The sequence below is a fragment of the Typopeltis vanoorti genome, chromosome 18, assembly GCF_054136105.1.
Source record: "Typopeltis vanoorti isolate ZY-2024b chromosome 18, IOZ_Tvanoo_1.0, whole genome shotgun sequence".
NCBI classification, from domain to species: Eukaryota; Metazoa; Arthropoda; class Arachnida; order Uropygi; family Thelyphonidae; genus Typopeltis; species Typopeltis vanoorti.
Genome location: NC_143566.1, coordinates 36,846,131 through 36,867,227, shown reverse-complemented (window position 1 = coordinate 36,867,227; position 21,097 = coordinate 36,846,131). Strand labels below are relative to the sequence as shown.

General features: G+C 35.3%; 1 protein-coding gene across 1 annotated transcript in view; it reads right to left on the bottom strand.

The window, feature by feature from the left end:
* Positions 1-9,867: 9,867 nt before the first annotated feature.
* Positions 9,868-21,097, bottom strand: part of LOC150096593 (beta-alanine transporter-like) — a 93,380-nt gene continuing 82,150 nt past the window's right edge. Inside the window, exon 7 of the mRNA XM_090408655.1 lies at positions 9,868-9,999. Within this exon, the coding sequence (XP_090264781.1) occupies positions 9,868-9,999 (132 nt within the window). The remainder of the gene's footprint in view (positions 10,000-21,097) is intronic.

Sequence of the window (21,097 nt, the reverse complement as noted above, 5' to 3'; positions counted from 1 at the left end):
ATAGAAATGAATTTACATGAAGCCAAATATTTTGTTAATTGTTCTGCTGTATTTCTTTCCAACTTACGTATGAAATGATTTTCTACTCACAGATAAATCTTTAATGCGCTGAATAATTTTTACCTTTTCTGAAAGATTGTCAAAAGTAAAAGAACACATTCTAGCCATGCTTCTTTAATTTAATATACTCCCTATCACTGAGTGGATTTCCATTGGGCAATAACTTTTGAAACTCCAAAACTAGCAGCAACTATGTTGGAACTAGGCCTACGTGAAATAAATTTCATCCAAGTATCGGACTGTTTTTTTTTTTTGCTCAGTTCACGAGAAATTAATTATCTTTGTTCTTGCTCACGTTTATTGCTTAAGTTCTTATGAACAGTTTCAATTTTTTTTTTTACAGAACAAGTCCTACAAATAACTGATTCGGAACATAAAAATGCATAATCCTTTACAATCTTTCTTAATTATACCAAATTGTTCAGTCCATAAATTCTCTAATAACCTCTTCATTTGAATGTTTATGTTTCTTTGCTGGTGGTTGTGATCACTAGATCACAACCACCAGCAAATAATGGTATATTTATATAAATAGCATAATATGAATACAAAAGGAAGAAAGAAAGGAAGTCAAGAAGGGAATAAAGCGAAAGGCAAATGTAGAAAAGTAAATTACAACTGAATGACCAAAGTTGTACAACCACAAGATACATACAAAAAATAATTGCTTTCTTCATTATCCATTGGGCATAATTGTTTTCTTCATACAGTTTTCAACTTTAATGAACATCCGATCATGGGATGTACAAATGCGGGCAAAGACGCATGGACACTGACAAATTATAATTTAGAATCAAATGTCATAATAATCACTCTCTGATAAATTATTACATTTATCAGCCTATCTTAACCTACACACATGCAAATGAAAGAGAAGGGTATGCATGCCATCTAATCACGTACAGATAACACTTCATAATCCTTGAATATTGATAATACATTTCACATAGCTTTAACAATAACTTATGTTATTGTTAAAGCTATGTGAAATGTAAAAATAGCATTTATTATGGGCAATGTAAAAAATTAGCATTTATATCTAATAAATTAAACATATTAATGACAGTAAATACTTCCAATCCATATTTTAATGACTTACGATTTAATTAAATCCAAATCCACATATATACACACTTTAGAAAACCGATAAATTCTTTACGAAACACGAAAAATAAAATGATATTAAAGGAATCGCGGCACGTTTGGCTGCCTGGCGAATGATGCAACAACTGAACGGGACAAAATTTTCTTATTACTCATTTAAGGAGATAAAAAATCCCTTGTTATTTTAAAGCCGAATAAGAAACTCGAAGATCGAAATCTAAGAGACAATATAAATCTGACATGTTCTTCGGCATGAAACTCTTAGATTTCGATCTTCGAGTTTCTTATTCGGCTTTAAAATAACGAGAGATTTTTTATCCCCTTAATTAAATAATTTACGTAGCCGAAAAAAACAGCCTTTTGGCTCTTTATTGTATTACTTATTATTGTTAAAACAGTCGATAGGGTTTGTTTCTTTACTGCATTTTTATTTGGTATCGCAGTACTTAATAAAATTGTATTCTATTAAGTTAAAATATACAACTCAGCGAAGATGTTAGATATGTATTTATTTATTTTTTTTTTAAAGTGAGCGTTTGCGTTCCTGAAAAAGGTTTGGCGTGCCACGAGTTCCCCACCCTGGTCTAGGGCTACCCCTCTTAATACCAGTAAAATAAACACTGACGATGTGGCTACTTGAACTGAATCCACACGCACAACTCAGTCATTTCATCATTTATCCTTTGTGACATATTTCCAGCAGGAAAATATGATCTTGTCAGAGGTACACTGCAATGACCCCGATATGACACTACCTTAAAGGATTTTAACTCGCTATTATTGAAATATAGAACAAGGCATTGATGATGGATCCCTTTATGGCAAATCGGACTAACTACAAGGAGTGATCACATCTACCTGAGAGGTGTTTTCTGAACCTCATGCGGTTCGATACCCTGGTATCGAACCTCATATAACCTCATCCCCATATATAACCCCATATATAACCTCATCGAAGATATTACTAATAAGTATATTTGATTATTTGATTATATCTATTTTTTTCTTATGCTTATTTATACATGTTTTCCCTACTGGAGTTAGTGACGGTCGGTGAATAGGAAAAAGTTACATATTGGGCATGTCCAAAAATTGATATTGGAAGTGAGATTATGAAACAGCTTAGTAATTGAATTACTGTAGAGGTGTTTCCGGAAACTTCTCTTGAAGTGTACCCTGGTGTATCAACTCTACCCTAGGTTCCGTTACAAGGAATGATGACAATTTTATTTTAAATCAATATTCTTTAAAGAGGGAAATGCAAAACATGTAATCATTTGGGAAGGTAGGATATAGAATGAGAAGATCGCACTTTTATGTTGAATTATTAATTATATTAACGTGTATTGATTTTTTATTTCCTTTTCAAACCTATCACCACGAAGACTCCACGAACAGATTAAAACACAAAATGCAGATTCAGCGTTTTCTTAAAAAACATTTTTATTTATTCGCCCGCCACTCCTCACCACGGATATACATTAAACACGTAACTTGCTATGAGAGAGAGATCTCTAGAACCTGATCTTCTCCTTCCTCATCCCGTACATCTGTTCTGCAACGAAAGATAAAAGAATCTAGACAAATTTATATTAGTATAAGAAAGTTGCGACAGCGCACTTAATACGCCATTTCCACAGTTTATCATTGCTGACATCCTATTTTCATTACTAAATTCTATAGCATATACCCGAACTATGCAAGTTAAGTAACAGTCATGAGAGGTTTGACAAATGACGGGTTTTTTTTTGATGAAAATCATTAAAACACTTAAGCTACCTTTCCTGGTTATACGGCATTTGGAAAGATCTGAGCAGTTCGACAAGACAATTCTCAGAGAATCAACGAATGTTACGCGGATCGCAAATCAGAACGTTCGTACATAGCACAAATATTCGGTCGAACCTCATAACTCGATTAAATGGTTCTGAGAATGTTTTAGACAACGTCGGTTGTCTACTGCCCGTTTTTCAAGATCTCCCGAAATAGAAGTCAGCGTGCCACATATATCCCCCCAACCACCCACTCCAAAGTAATTGATTATGAAATTAAAAGATATATGATATTAGAAGATTGATTCTTCGTCTAATGAGTTTATTTCTTCATAATTTTTCGATAATTCAGTCTTTAGAATACACCGTTAGATAATCCGAATTATTAATCTAAGGACCTGCTTTAGGGATTGAAATTAAAATAAATTCTCCTTGGGATTAAGATTAAAATAAATAAACCGTTCTATTTCTGATATACAGCCTGATGGTCCAACACTGGTCCCACAATGAAATTCATCTCCCAACTTAGGTCATTTCACAAATATCTGCCTACGTGTGGATTTGAACCCGCAGCATACCAAGGAATCATCCGAATACGAAGTGGTAGAAATGCAGCTTGTATATATACTCCGGTTTCCATTGTTACGTAATAATGAATCACTACAGCATTGTTTACTGTACTTTTTTTCTGCCCAAATCGCATTTGAAGAATGTATTGTTGTGTTTCCAGTATTGGTTATTTCACATTGTTTACCTAAGTTGCTTTACAGACTATGGCAGGAGATATGATGCAATGTTTGGAAATTTTCATACTGACTGGGGCGTATGTTTTTGTTTCCCAAATCAGTAATCTTAATTCTCATGGAGGAAACGGGAAATTTACTTGAAGTGGATGAAATATTCTTATCCAACCGATGCTACAAATGGGCTATAAGTTTATAATTATTTACCGATGAGGGTTATATAAAAAATAACAAGGATTACGAGATTAGTCTTCTGCGTGTTCACTGCATGTACTCTCTGAGGTGGTTTTGCCTGGAAAGGACGACCAGGAATTTTATCTCTACGTGGCATCAAATAATTTAAACATTTTATAGATATACTGAGGTGTTTTTGAATCGACGAAATCTTTACAAATGCTCCTGCTTCATACAAGGGATAACAAATTATGTCTATCCAGCAAAGGAATTCTGGAAGAAGCAAGAGGAAGGAAGGAAATTCAGAAAACAAAGATAGGTGACGCTTTGTGCACATAAAGATGGGGGGGGGGGAACAGAAAGGCTGTTTCGTTACAGTCACGTGGTATTGTCCTTTGGTATTGTCCTTTCATTCTCACAAGAAGGAATGTTTCAAGGAAGTCATTATCGCGTTACCCGAGTGTGGCAAGAAGCTCGCTCAAAGTGTCACCTTGTGAAGTATTTCAATCCCCAGTATAAAGTAATCAAAAAAAGTGAAGTGGGACAACGTGCTAGCCTTTCTAACCACATTAATCAAATAAATAATGAATGAGACAAATGTCTATAAGCCACTTGCTACATTTCTGAGTTAATTTCCTACGTGGCTGCTTTAGCACTGTCGGTCACAAATGCTCTCAGGGAGGCAAAGGTTTCAGTTCGAATCCCTTGCAGGAAACGAATTCTATTTATAAGGGCTTTTCTGTTGGAGAGATGTTGTAAGATTTTGGCAATTGCAGAAACTCAGTTTGTTCTCCTTAATTTGTGTTATTATTATTAAGACAAACCTCCAGGGAGATAGCGACTCATCGAGGGAGATTTCTCATACTTCATGCACCAGCTAGCATATTTATTCTTGAATTCATTCACACAAACTGCACTCACAACATCCAACGGCAATCAGTTCCATTCACGCACGACGCAATGAGAGAACAATCTATCCCTTATCCTTCCTTTTTTTCAGCAGAATTCATTCTCATCTTCAAGGATACCGTTTTGTCCATTTCCCACCCTCTAAAAATGAAACATTGCATCGATTGAAATCTTGTATGACCCTTGTAGAAGTTCTCTATATATTCCTGATCACTCTTAATACCTTTACATCTTCCGGGAATAGTTGTATATCACCTGACAAATCCATCCCAAAATCATTAATGTACAGATTGAATAACAGTGAACCAAGCACTTATCCTTGTGGTACACCACTGGCTACCAACGAAATTCAGCTGAATTATACGCGTTTCGTTTGCAATTTGGAAAAGAAACGTGTTAGTAATTACAATTACAAAAATGGTATTTCGGTGGATCTAACCACACGTCCTATCGTAAGATGCACGTGTGTTTCAAACATAACGGATCTTTCAAGTCGTTTAGCATACTCTTAGAACACCAATCGGCATTACCCGCACCCTCTCTTCGTTAAGCAAACCAGATGAGCTGATATCGCAAGTGTCCGAGTGAAATCAGCAATACTCGCATCTAGCTTGAGTCACGAATTAAGTCAAAGAGAGAATTGATTCCTCGATAGTTGGACACATCGATCTTTGTAATGGGATTACCATACATTATTTCCATTCCTGCGAAATCTTCCCTATTCTGAGACTCAAATTATATAACCTGGTCAAGGAAATAGCCAGTTCAGCTGAACACTCTTTTAGCACCCGTGCTGATATCCCATTAGTCCCTATCGCTGAATTCTTTTTCAGTTTGCGCAGCATCTCTAATTCCGCCTCATGCACTTAAGGTACTTTATTCCGTGAAGAGCTAGAAGAAGTGAACTCAATGTTGCACACACCAGATTGATCGCGTTTAGCAAAATGGGCACTCATTCGACAACCTCTTCTGCATCAGTCACTCTCACACCGTCTAAATTCAGTAGGTTATTCTTTTATATTCATATTCATTCTTTCTTTTACTTGCAGCATATCGGTAGCGTTCTTTGGGATTACCTTTTGCGTGCAGAGCCAGTTTCTTTTTCATACTCAAACTTTGCTTTCTGTACAACAGTTGTGATTCTTATGGCCTACTTCTTTTAATTTTCATAACGGACATCATTCTTATGCACACGGTATTCCTTCTGCATCATCCTTTTCTTACTAATCTCCTCCTTGATATGAATACACATTCTGATATCGCATCATTTAAGTATTTTATAAATAGACCGAATAGTTACGTATTTAACTGAAACCCCCTCTGACACTATACTCAAATCTAACATCTGTGACTTCGAGTTCCTTCAGCCACATACTGTTTGAGAAAGTTGTCCCGCAATAGCTTAATAAATTCAGTTTCATTTTTGTAATGAGATTTTATTGCTACCCAATCAATGTTTGGACGATTACCGTCCCCCATTATTGCTGAATTTAACAATAACAAATACATTTCTTCATGTATTTGTTTATTTTCGTTTCCACCTCACAACAGATGGTTTCAAACTCACTGCCACATGAAAAACTCTTACTAGTGTTACACTCATAGTTCTCAACTTGAACTGGATTCAAGTCATCTGATATAAGCAGCACGCATTCTCATGTCCTGTCTTGTGAATCTTTTCTAAAAGTACTCTACCATTTACACTTCATACCAGTTAGTATGTCTGATTCTGATAGCCAGGTCTCACTAATGCGTACAATCTGAGGTCCCAACATGTTGACTAAGGCAATAAACTCTATCCCTTTGTTTCTGATACTCCTAGCATTTGTATAGACATAATAATCTACCTGCATGTTCTTTTCTATACGAGTACTCTTGTCTGTAGTCTATGTGGCACAGTTGGACAACCTGCATATCTCTGTTCTTTTCTAGTGCCTTATACATGTAGACATCTTTGCACACGTTTGATAAGTCCGAACTGGACGAACACGAAATCGAATTTGTTCTCTCCAAGTAAATCATTTCCATGATAATGCCCATTCCCGTCATTAACACAGTTACATAACATTGTCGCTCTTACACGCATATTCTCACCATTTCTTCCATTATAATATCGTTTATCTGACTCTCTATGTTAGGTCTCATACCAGTTATTAGTTTTTCAAGACTCCTGATACCAAACGCATTCAAGTGTAGGCTGTCCCTCTTATACAAATCCAGTCATCCCTTAAACTAACTCTGCATATCCAAAAACTCACATCCATTCATTTTACACAGCCTATGCATCGAATTGTCATCATACCCTTTCTTCTTAATCCATTTTTATCATATCAAGGTAATATACTTACTATTTTCACTTTCTCACTCTTCACTTTCACCTCTTCCAACAATCCTGAATTCTGAACTTATCACTAGTTACGTTAATGTTAGTACCTACTACTACTAAAATCTCTTTTACTTTTCTTTTCTGCTTTTCAACTGCATGTGCCATGTTTTTAATTTTTGTTCCTGGAAAATTTAAAGTTATAATCCACTCATCATCAGCATGTTTTATGATAGATTGACCATACCAAATAATATCATTCTTTTTACAATTAACGTTACTTACCTGATTTTCATTATTACGCATTACGTTATCTGATTCTGCGCTCTGTTTTTTATTATTTTGCTGCTTAATTTTCTTTTCATCCCTATGTTTATTCACAGGCCGCTCAACGTTCTGTACTTCCCTCGTCTTCTGTCGAATAATTTACTTTAACTCTGCTATTTCGGAAATTAATTCATTTTCAATAATCTCCTCAATAACTTCAATATCGTGCTTCGCATGGGAAAACCTTATTTTCCACTTCGCTGCTTTTCTTACAGTTACGTGTCTTGTGCAGTATCTTAACAAAAATATGTTCTGAAACACCGAAAACACTAAAAAGGTTCACTAAAATACTACAAAACACTAATTTTCTAAAACACAGCACAATAAAACAGATATAAATCACCAATTTTACACGCCGTTCAATCACATAGCCTGGAACCCAACTACAATTTATCTTTAGAATTTATTAAAAAAAACTGAAATATATTTCACCCAACGTTACTTGGACATCGTCCGGGAGATAGACCGTTAACTACTTTCAAAGGATGAATCACTGTGAGCCATAAATCATGCGTATATTAGCTCGTGTCTTGGTTTCAGCTGATGTATATGATATTTCACTATTAATCTTCAAAGAAACAATTGCAGCAAGATACGTAGGTAAAAATTATTTAAAATAGTTATTAATGAAAAAAAAAACTTATAACAATTAATAGCGATCACTTCCCAAAACTTGGATACTGGCATAGAGTCTGGTCTGTTCAGGTTCCTATGATTTCGTAGTGTTTCACATTTCAGCGGAGCAGAGGTTCAATTTTGAACTTGCTGGAATGAAGAATTTTTGTCTGGTATGAAAGAACTCTGTGCTTAGTGTCAATAGCGTTAGAAGTAAAGCTTGACTTATCAGATCCAAAAAAAAAACAAACTAATATAGTCTTGATGTTCTTCAATTCGAATCAAGGCTGAAGGGCCAGTCTACTTCAAACAGCAAAGATGACGTGAGTAGTGTACCTGATAAGTACCTGGTAGGGAAACAAACGGTAAAGTATCCTTTATTGGTGGGAGAAGGGAAGACAGTTTCCGAACTGGTTAAAAGTAAGCGTATAGCTTAAATTTACTAAAAATCCTTGCTATTTGTTCCGAGGTTTTTTTTTTTAACGTATGGTATTGAAATTCTTTCAATAATATCATGGATCTTCCTAAAGGTAAATGTAAATGCCTGTGCATATCTGAACAGAAGTCATTGCTTTTCTATATAATTCTGTGGGAATCAGTTAACCTCAAGAGGACTGCCGTGTTTTTATATGTTCCTAAAACAAACTACTTATGTGTTCGTGATTTTTGACTATTCAGCGATCTGACAAAGAACCTTGATTAATCATGAATTTGCTGATATTACGTGCATTGAAGATATTAAAACCTATTAGCATTTCTTTTGTTTCCAATGATTTCGAAGGGTATAATACCACGTAATTGTATTTAGTACCAGTGTTTCTTTGTGTATGAAATTTAAATGCAATTTTTTCTGGGGGGGAGGGGGGAGGATGAAGGGAAACTGAAATAAATAGTTGAAAATGTAATTTAGTTTTTTTTTTATTTAATAAGGGAAAAACATAAACACGTTAAAACAGATTACTAGTGAAAAATATAAAACTGGGTGACAGCACACTGCACTCCTTTTCGTTTGACAATTCTTGTAAAGCTCAAATCACCGGGACATGCAAAACATTATCCTTCACTCCCTTAAATTCTGATCTTTAAATTATCCATCAACCGGTTTGGAAAACTTGACAACACTTCAATTCTAGGAAACCACATTTTTGCATTATTTTCCACAAAAAAGAACCATTTTCTTCCTCTCTCCTACCCTTGACAATAGCTATATCAGTATTCAAAATGATATTTACCTAATTGGAATTACTCTAACTTTTAATCTCTCTTGGCACAAATATCATGGAAGCATTAAATGATTTTCACAGCTTTTCATGTCATATGTGATGAAATTGCTTATTGGCTGTCCATGGTTCTAGTGTACAGTAGGTTGACCAACATCTTGTGGATAGGTTCTTCATTAAAAATAAATAAATTAATTTAAATATGCTTAAAAGTAGCAAATTCTTAGTTGTTTTAACCTTATTTAGTTGATTTGCTGTTATATATCTGTTAACTATGTTTGTGCACGCACCGGCCCCCTTCTCACAGGTTTTGTGTTCTATAGCGGGGTCAAAAAAACTCCGGTTTCCAATTCAGAAAACTTTTTTCCGAATCCTGTATATAGGTTAAGGTGAAAGCCTATTTCAATGTTCTTTGCATCTTAGATGAGATTTTAGACCAATACAGTACAAAGCTTGTTTATTATTCTTCCGACTGCAGTACCAAGGCTCTGTCATTGGCCCAACACTGCTTTATAGATTGTGACTTATCTGAAATCCTAAGAATTTAAAGTCACCACACACACACCGAGAGCAGTTGTTTTCATTTAGCAATCTTTTGGTACTGTGCATTTTCACTGTAGCTATTCGTGTCCAGTTATATCCACTCCATATCTCTTCTTTGTATTATTTTCTGTTAATTTTTCTCCTAATAATTCATCAACTGCTATGTGTCCCTTCTTCCTGAACTCCTTAAATTCAGGAGATTGCCATGACTTCAAAATAATTTATTCTTATAAGTGGAAATAAATCTTTAAAAATATCCAGTTTATAAGTTATTCAATGTATTTTAAAAATGCTCATCGTCAGAGTAAATATTTCAATCTATTAGGCACGATATATGGCTACAGATTACTCATAAGGATTGCAAACCTCCCAACTCCAAACTTATCTATATCATTGAAACTATATACCGTTGGTTACTCTTATCAATTTTCTTTAGACAATAGTTGACAAGTAATAATAAATTCTTCACCGTATACAGGGTGTCCACGTTGTAATTCCCTAGTTTCAACGTATTACTGCTGCTTAAATGTATGGACTGTGTCGAAACTACACAAATGAAAAGGAAGAACACTCACCAAGTTTTCGTAAAAAAATTCTGGATGAAACTTGTACAGTCTCTGGAACGTTTGAACAACCCAAACCGTGCATATTTCAGCATTTCGATTTTTTACTGTTCTTTGAAACTAGGGAGGTCCAATGTGGATATCCTGTATTTCTTAATTTTTTTTTTTTCTCAAGTCTATAATTGCCATCAGTTGTAAATAATTTCGCTAATGGGCCTTGACTTACTGATGGCACAGTGGTCTGTGATTCTTGCTTTGGTTTTCTCTTGTTCGTCAGCAAAAGAAAATCAGTTTTTTGTTAATATTTTAGTGACATACACCAATTAATTTTTAATTGTTTTTGTTAATATACCAAAGTTTTCATACTTTAATCTCTGTGACAATTCAAATATTAGCCTTGCCATAGTTTGTTCAATCAAGAGTTATATGGTTTTAAAATGCAAATGGGGGTGTCATAAAATTAAAGTTTATTCCTTGTAATTATCGATGAGAGAGAAATGGAAATGAAACATTCTTAGAAAGTTAAGTCGCACTTATCTTCGAACAGATTTTAGAACTGTCTTCCGATTGATCTCGTGTCTTGAATTCTAATTGTATTCCAGCCGACATTACTTGAGGCGAATTGTACCTTGAAGAGAGTTTTCAGAAAATATTTTCTCACAGAATTCAACTAAAGAAGTGTGAATTAACTGGTATTCCTGACCAGGGACGGCTCGTGCATAGGCACTACGGAACTGCAGCACCCCCAATTTTTCTCGATATATAAATATATTTATTAATTTATTTATATTTGCTGGTGATATTTAATTTTATCATCAACAATCCTTGTCACCAACAAATAATTCTCTTATTTTGTATAAAAAATAATAAAAATCCATCGTGTAGCACTTAGGAGGGCGAAGGACGCTAGCAGCACTGTATTTACCACAGTGTCATATTGTTACGCGGGCAAGCATATGCACGTCATAGTGAGATGCGAGCTATTAGCGTAATGCGGCACTGTCCGTCGCGCAGTTCCACTGTTGTTTATATGCGGTTTGCGCCAGTAGTAAAGTGTTCGTAGTGCTTATTTTGTTTACTCCGTCTCTTTAAATATTTAGACATTACAATTAAAGGATTTAATTGTAATGTCTAAAAATTGTAAATCCATTCCTTTAATTACAATTAAAGGAATGGATTTATTTTTAAGTAATTTTGAATTATAGTAAACTGTATAATTTTATCGATAATAAACAATATTTTTTCATGTTTAATTTTTATCATAATTTGGATATTTTATCCAAACACGTATACACTTCTACTAACAGTGTGTATGCGTATTTCGAAAGTTGCAGCACCCCCACGATTTCAAGCCACGAGCCGCCAGTGTTCTTGACAATAGGAGATCGGAATTTATAAAACGAGCTCCACGGATAAAAATAAGTGAAGATTCTATTGAACTGGCTGTAGCGTAAAAACCTGTTTGTTTACTGACACCATATTTGCCACTTGGTATTCTAACAGGGAGCCTCCGTAGCTCAGTCAGTATAGACCAGCGTTTCCCAGATTTCTCCTACGACGGAACACTTCACAAATCCTGAAATTTTCACGGAACACCTTGGTTATTTTGTAATGTATTAATAATTAATTATGGCATAATCATGAAGAGTATTAGTACACTTGTGTATACGGTGTGACATGTTGACAAAAATAAAATTACATTTAAATCAGTTATCAATCACTGGACTAATGAAATCTTGTAGCATGTTGTAGTTTCCTGAGGACAACATCATTAAATTAATTTGTGCTGATTTTCATTGACATATTCCATTCTGATCACCAAAAATTTATAATATTATTATAAGTACTTGCGAGTGAATGCAGACTTTTTCTCCTGTGGGCTGGTAGTTTTCCCCTCCTTTTGTACATCCTGGAAATCGCTTTGTAGGCTGGAGGTGGATGAATCGGTATCTGTTGCGTCTCAAACACCTTCAATAAGAGATTTCTTAATACCAAAATTAAATAAAGTCCCTTGTGTCTTATTCATATTAAAATTTAAATCTTTAGGCCTAATAGTTTTAAAAAATCACGGCGCTACGGTTTCGAAACAAGCCCTTTCACCCTACAATACCAACTTGCGAAGAAAGTATTGCTAAATTTGAGAATCGGATACAGACTACCTTGATCTTCAATTTCAGCGGAAAAATTTTCTTTATACAGGTAACTCTCGTATAACGCGGATGTTAGGTTCCACAGAAATGCCGCGTTATATAAATCGCGTTATGCGAGACTCAGATCACATAGAAAAGTAGGGTTATGTTCCGAAATCGTGTTTTTTTTAATTATATAAACAACAATGACATCCAACAAAAAATATTTTTATTTAATTCATGTAAGTTAAGAAAACATAAACTATGAAACAAATACGTAGTATAAAATGGTAAAAAATTACAAATTGTACGTAAACCTAATTGCTTATAATACGTAAAATGTTTTAGGCAAAATAAAATAAAGTGCATAATTTAATCGTCATCACTGTTTTCAAAACGAACATTTCGTAGATGGTCTTCATTTAAAAATGGCCGGATTTCATCATCACTTGAATCTCTTCTATATGGCTTGTATAATTCTCATTCCATACTCCGACTGGTTTAGTTATCAAAAAGTCAGTAATAAGACCTTGCTTACCACTATGCTGCAATTTTTTTTTATTAAGTTCATAATATGGAGCTACACAAATATTCAACTGTCTCGTGAATTTTTCCGGACCGCTCCATTGAGGGATCATTATCCGTAAAATAACTCCCTAACTTTCTTGTCAAGCCCAATCCTTCTGCTAATTTCTTTAACGGATTCATCACAATCAGAATCTTCGGCAGAACTTTCCCCGCAATTTGGTTCGACGTCATCTATTAATTGTGCAAGTTCCTCCTAATTTAAATCTATTTCCCCATCAATTAATTCACTCATTTCGTTTTCAACCATATCGCAAAAGCCCTCTAAGTGGCCATTACTATAAACATTAATTTTTACATAAAAAAGCATTACATATTAATTATGTATATAACTCACCAGAAAATAAAGTTCTCAGCTTGAGATTAACACACTTATGATTTTTAATGCACTTTCCTGGCAGAAAACGAAGACAACTTTCAACAATAAATACTTTATACGGTAAACAATTGACGTACATGCGTGCTGAAGGGTATTTCCCCTATGTAAATTCGCTATCGCTACGTATAACTACATGCGCGATACGAGCAGACGCAAAATTAACGAATATAAAATTTGATTTTTAAGTCACTCGATGAAAAATATATGAAAAGATAAAAGGTTACTACAATTTAGACCGTGTTTTTATCGAAACCGCGTTGTATAAGTACCGCGTTATACGAGGATTACCTGTACTTCCTTCCTGATTGATCACTAACATTTGCAACACATGTTATTTTGTTCAGTTTTGAGAACAGAGGATACGCCACCCATTGTTGTAATCTGCTTGCAGGCAATTTTTATGACCGGTCATAAACAGCGGTATTCCCTTTTCCGAATTACTTCCATTTTAAAAATACACGGCTTGGTCACTGACTTCACGGAACACTTATTTACTTTCCGCAGAACACAATTTGGGAAACCCTGGTATAGATGAAGCCCTTTGGTCAGAAAGAACAGATCTCGATTCCCGTAAGTGACGTGAGGAACTTTTATGTGATCTCGCGAACACACATGGATTACAGTCATGAATACGTTCCAGCCATATGCCGGTCCCCAGCCCGGATGATATTGGAGGGGGGGAAGAGATTGGGGGCAAAGATGAACTGCCTTTTAATCATCTCACCAAGAACACTTTGTGGGCTAACGTGCAACGTCACCTAGGGTCGAAAAAGACTGATAGGGATAAACCACTACTATTCTCGTTTTACCCAGTAATCGCTGTCATGAGTGTGAAAGAATAAATGAACTGTTATTCCAAGCACTTCCATAGCACAGTAGCTAGTGGTCATCACATTTGACTTTGGAGTGTGAATACTGGAATTAGAATTTTGTTCGCATGCGAAGAAACTTTATAAGGTGTTCCAACTAAAGGTGAGTTAGCTTGTTTGTATGGAGGTCAAGCGTGTATCTACCAGAACGTCAGTTTTTTTTTCATCCTGCAGTATAGGCAAATCGGCCACAAACACACACAACCAACAGACCTTATTACATTGATCTCAGAGATTGTTGCTTCGATAACAATTCCACAGTTGTTATTTTGATTGCAGTGTTATAGTATGCCCACAGATTCGAGACCCTTCGACACTTCTGCGCATGTCAACAGGAGGAGAATCCATTCCGATAATATGGTAATCAGTCCGTATTGTGAGATGAGTTGTTTATTATTACAAGTCGGAAAGTTAACTTCTATTTTATGATCATTGTAGTTAACTATGTTGTTTGTATTAACAGTTGGAAAATTTTACCTACAAAGCACGTGATTTCGCGTGTTGGCGACAAATTCGTACGTCCTTCATTTCTTTCACCCCTTCAGCATGAATCGACTATTCTTGGCAAGACGCCAAGCAGAGATCTACAAACTGTGGCCGAACTATACTTTTAAAAATAATATGAAATCAATGGTCAGAATATCAGGACTATAAAAACATGTGAGTGCTTGAATCCAACTATAAATGGATATTAGATTTTGTTTGCGTGAGTGAGGAGAGAAAGAGAGAGAGAGAGATAAGGGATAATGGAGTTTGGTTGTTTTGAAATATGCTCGAAGCAACTAAGGCTGTTGGCCACGCATTATCTCTACCAATTACGTGTATTGTTCACTAAAAGCGTGTTGGCCCGTGTACTAAATAAATCCAAACCAAGCGTTGGTTAACTGCTTGCAATTTCATGGAGAGTGTATTGAGGATGGTTTAAAACGACTCACCTAAGTATCAGCCGTGCTAAAATCAGTTAATCGATGTGAGAAGCAGATGATCGAAGATTTTGAAATTTAACAGAGGTGTTACACTCTAACGAAGGACTTCGCAGTTCAACATGGGAACCGGAAGGAAGTGTATTTAAATGTACTGTATGCTGAACATTATCTCAAGTGGGTATAAAGTTAGATGATCCACAAGGGTTCCGTCGTGTTCGTTCGAAAATCGCTTATTCCTTGGTTGGAAAAAGGAACATTGAATAACGTAGGTCTGGAGAAAGATCATACGGAATGGTGAATCTTAGTTCCTTTTTTATATCACGTAGATGAAAGAAAGACAAGTATGCTCAACATAGAGGTTGTACATCATAACAACAGAAGGTGGCGAAATGATAGTCTGAGGCATCGTTAAATGGATATAGGCCATTTTGCAAAGCAAAGATTGAATGATGTGAACTGCATCTAGCTACAACTCAGTCATTTTATCATTTATCCTTTGTGACTTCCATTTCCAGCAGGGAAATCCGCTCACGCCTTAGGGCACCTGCCATCCATTAACGGTTAATGAACTGCATTGACCTTTTAGTGATGCTAGCTTTATGGAAATATTTCTGTCCGCAACCGCCATCATTCACCGGATTTCTCTCCCATTATTGAAATGTAGACTGAGACATTGTTGATGGATCCATTTCCAGAAAATTGGATGGAACTTCACGAAATTATGTCTGGCTTAGGAGTGTTTTCGGAACCTCGAGCAAGTCTATATACTGTGCATCGAGGTTGTTGTAAAGACTGATAGTAATCCAATCGGTTATCAGATTACTGATAGTAATCCAATCGGTTATCAGATTAGTATCTCCGACACATTAGTCATTCCTCGAAGATTCTTTGTTAATTTTTTAATTAATTAGAAGGTAGAATACGTAATATATGCATGACGTGACTAGCTGTAATGATATTCTTTTACTGCTCATTGACTAAACAAACAGTGCTTTCAATGGTTCACCACAAGATTTCCAGTCAGTGTGTTCCATTCAGCTTCCATTGAACATTAATTTCCTCTCCCACTATCCTCCTTTTTTTTCCCTCTCATCAAATGCAGCACATGTACTTGATTGCGAAATAAGCAATGCGAATGGCCATTGCCTCTTTTTAGATGAAGATCGGATAAAGAAATGAAGTCCCATTTCATTGGTTTTTTTAAAGTGTTTTTTAGAAAATAATAAAAGCACAGAAAGCTCCGCTCAAATTTTTTTTGCTGCCCTAGATGATAGATATTACTAAATAAAAATATTTCATTATATCTATTTTTTGACTTATCCTTGCTGCCCACCATTGAAAACTGGGCATTCACGGAATTCATATTGAAATTTTGAAATTGAGGTTATAAGACAAAGTAGGTAACTCACCTGAGGGATGGTTCCAGAATCTGCTGTAGATCGCTATCCTGTTTATATTGACCATAATACGCGAGTTTCCGTGAAAAAGAATGGAAATCACTTGTTTTAAATCAATTGACTTAAATAAAAATGCAAAACGTGTAAGCATTTGCAATGTAGGATAAAAGATGAGAAGATCGCACTTTTGTGTTTATTATATTAACTTGTTTGTTTTATTTTTTTCCTTTTCCAACCTTATCTTCCTGAAAATGCCACTAACTGATAAGAACGCAGAACTAGTGAGTGCTGACCAAACCTATTCAGTCTCGGAAGGAGGCGGTGGGATTTTGCTCTGAAATTCAAGTTTTCTCAATTTTATCAGTCATATTCCCCGCCACATATGTGTATGAAAGAAAGAAAAATAGAATTAAATTTAATACATTTAATGTTATATATTAAAAAAATTAATTTAATAAATACCTTAAATGCCAATTGACGTTTCATTCTTTTTTCTTATTTGAACTTATTCTTTACAAAATTAAAAGCTTTAAGGATCTTGTGACTTTGAACCCTTTAGGGTCTGTTCTACATATTTTATTCATTTTTTTTTTATAGAGCCTATCACTTTCCTAATGCCAACAGTTAGCGCAAGCCATAAACAAGTTTGTGAAGAGCAATCTTAGCTTCTTCCTGTTCACTGTTAATCCTGACTTTTTTGAGATTCGCTTTTACACGAGATTCACTTTTACAAACCTTCGATTTCCCGTTGAATGCCAAACAGCCCAGACCAAACGTGTTTATAACAAATGAATCCTCATAACATAAAGTGAATTCTTACTCTATTTTGTTATCCGTGAACTGGGACAACTTTTCCAACACCATACGGTAAACATTATTCTACTTTATATTCACGTTCAATAATTATTGACGTCCCAAAAATATTAAAAATTCAATGCAGTTAATCTTGTTTTGTATTAATTTCTGAAAATTAATACAAAATCCTTTAATATTTGTTTAAATATATTTAAAAATTATATAAATTTTTTAATATATTTTATAAAGTCCCGCCCTCTCCACACCTTGGATGTGCAATAATCACTTACCCTGCCATCAGGGATCTCTAGAACGTCTTCTTCCCCTTCCGCATCCCGTACAGCTGTTCTGCAACTAAAGATAAAGAATCTAAACTCCTGTTACGTATAACAGGAATGTTGCGATAAGAGCAGCGCGCTTAATACGCCATTCCCACAGGTTATCATTGCTGATATCCTATTTTTAATACGAAATTAAACATGGTAAAACCCACCCAATGCAATTTACGTAAAAGTCTTGAAAGGTTAGACGAATGACGGGTTTTTTTGACGAAAAATCAAAAAAACACTTAAGGCAACCTTTCCTGGTTTACACAGCATTTGGAAGGATCCAAGCAGTTCAGCAAGACAGGTCCAATATATCCTAGGACAATTCTCAGAGATTCAGCGAATGCTACAATCGCAGTTACAGAAAAATTGGTATATATACCAGAAAAATAATTGTTAGTAATAGGTTACAAAGGTCTTCACTCGCTAAAACTACTAAAAGAATAAAGATGACGACGACTGCCCAACGCCTGTTTTCAAGATCTTCGAAAGCGAAGCCAAATAAGGCATTTGGGTGGATCTGTGCAATTAAGCAAAGCAGGTCCACTCTATCAAAAGGCAATTGCTCAGGAATTCAACGGGAATGCTATGAGGGTCGTAAAGAAAACAGTATGTCACCAATTAAATGAAACCGAAAATATTTGTTAGTAATGACTTACGAACCTCATAACTCGCTAAAACTATTCTGAGAATTTTTTAGACAACGTCGGTTGTCTACTGCCCGTTTTTCAAGATTCCAGAAAGCAAAGGTAGTGAATCACATACATCCCCCCAACCTCCCAACTCCGAAATAAAAATTGAATACGAAAGTTAGATGAATTTAAGTTTCGAAATCTTTGTTATAAATTACTCGTTACTGGTAATTAAAATTTGTTTAATTACATATTAAACAAATTTTAATTACCAGTGATTAAGTTAACTTCGCCTAATAAGTTTGTACCCATAGTACCCATTGTACTATGAGTGATGTATACTATACTCCGTGATTTAGATAATTCGAATTAAGATGTAATGTGCTTACCTGCTATAGGAATCAAAACAAGGCACTTGGATTTCCAATATCTAGCGTGATGTTCTCACACTGTGCAATGAAATTTATCTACTAACTTATGGTATTTCACAAACAAATCTGCCTATGGAAGGACTGGAACCAGCCCAATAGCAAATTCTGCAACTACCGTCTGCTAGACATGCAGCTTGTATATATACTCTTTCTATACTAGGCTCCCATTGTTACGTAATAATGAATCACAGCTGAAGCGTTTACTTTACATGTTTGTGCAAAACGCATTCGAAGAAAGTATTGTTGCATATTTTCATTATTGGTCCTTTCATTGTATATCTGAATTGCCTTAGCGACTATGGCAAGAAGATATAATATTTGGAAATCTTAATACTGATTGGAGGAGATATTTTCCCTCTCTTTTCGATTTTCAAATAATAAATGTCATCCTGTTGTTTCGTCATGATTTTTATCCTCTTGTTGTTTACCCAACCAAAGATTGAAGCAATCACTTAGGCCAAAGTTATGCAACACGGGCGGGCTTGTTATGGAAACCACCGTTGCCATGGAAACTTGGTCATTTTCGTTTCCCTTAAATTAAACCGTGCTATTACATAGAAAATAAAATGCACTCATCAGACAAAACATTATTACCATCCAGCCTGTTTCAGGACAAGGGTTGGAACCAGCTCACCAGCAAATCCTGCAACTACCGTCTGCTAGACAACCAGATTGCACGGTTTGCTGAGAATAGGCCGGTTTATGGCTGTATATTGCTATAGCAATGGTTCTCATGGACATCCGGAGTCCTCTCATTCCCATTGAACATACTTTCACCGCAAATTCTTGCCTGCAGATTGTTTCGGATCAGGGTATTGTCCTAAATGATGAAAATATGACAGATGAATCTGGATTCGTCCACTAAGAAATTCCGTAGCTCAGTCAGTATAGACCATTGGTTCTCAAACATTTAAAATCCTACAAATAATTGTAGGCGCACTATATGCAAATTTCTGAGAAATATGCTATAATAATTAAGTCAAATATTGCAGGAAAAAAAATAATGCGATAAAAAAAATAAAATGAAACATACCTTAAGTTTATTCATTCTTGTGTTTATGAGAAACATGAGCCTGATGTGTCCTAGTGATTGCTTCAATGTTTGGGCATATATTTGAAAGGCAAACTCTCATTTCCTCGTTCCTCTCTTTTTACACTTAATTGTGGTGAGGGTAGAAAATCCTAATTCACATAAATATGATGTTGAAAATTGTAGTAAAATGTTCAAAAGCTTTTTTAGATATTAATACATATTCTTCTTGTATAGAAATCCAAAAGGCTTCAAGAGACAATTCCTTATGTTTAATCATCAATCCACGATCAGTGGATATAGCTGCCAGTTCTTCTTCTTCTGTTAATGTTAAACCAAAATCACTTGAAGTTTCCATAAATTTGTTTCTAATCCAATCGTATTGTTCAGTGTTAAGTGATGGAAAATAAAACTCAGTTTTTCTTCTAAACTTGTTAAATGTTCAACTATTATTGGAAGTGTTTCATTTATGCAAGTGTTACTTACCAATGGAAACATTTCCAAATTACCTTCAACTGCTTTTCTTTTCCAAATCTGTAGTTTTCTCTGAAACGCTTTCATTTTGTCAGTGGATGTGAGAATATTTTCTTCTTTCCCCTTTCATGCTGGTATTCAAAATATTGAGCTGCTGAAATATATTGGCCAAATACTGTAACCTGGCAATCCAAAATTCGCGCCGAAGGCGGTTACAAAAATGTAATTGTTTCATCTCTTCAAAAAACGCAAGAAGTTCTTGTCGTAGCTCGTGTACACGGGTAAGTACTTTCCCCCTTGACAGCCACCTCACCTCAGTGCGTAAAAGCAGCCGTCTGTGTTGTGAATCCATATCGATATAAAGCTTTTCGAATAAACGAGATTTGACAGGTCTTGTTTTAATAAAGTTTACCATCTGAACAACTTGATCTAAAACCTCTCTTAATTTTTCTCCCAATGTTTTTGCCATCAAGGCCTCCCTATGAAGAAAGCAGTGAGTTACGATAACATTCTCATTTTGTTTATTTACAAAAGATGTAAGGCCCTTAACACAGCCTATCATGGATGGGGCTCCATCTGTACAAATGCCTACACACGACTTCCATGTTAACTGCCATTTATCAAGATAGCTATTCAAAATGTTAAAAACGTCCTCACCTTTTGTAGACACACTTAATTCTTTGCAAAAAAATAAACTGATTTACTATTTGATCTTCATTAATAAAACGGACGAATGCTAAGAGTTGCGCCTTGTTGGTAATGTCTGTTGAC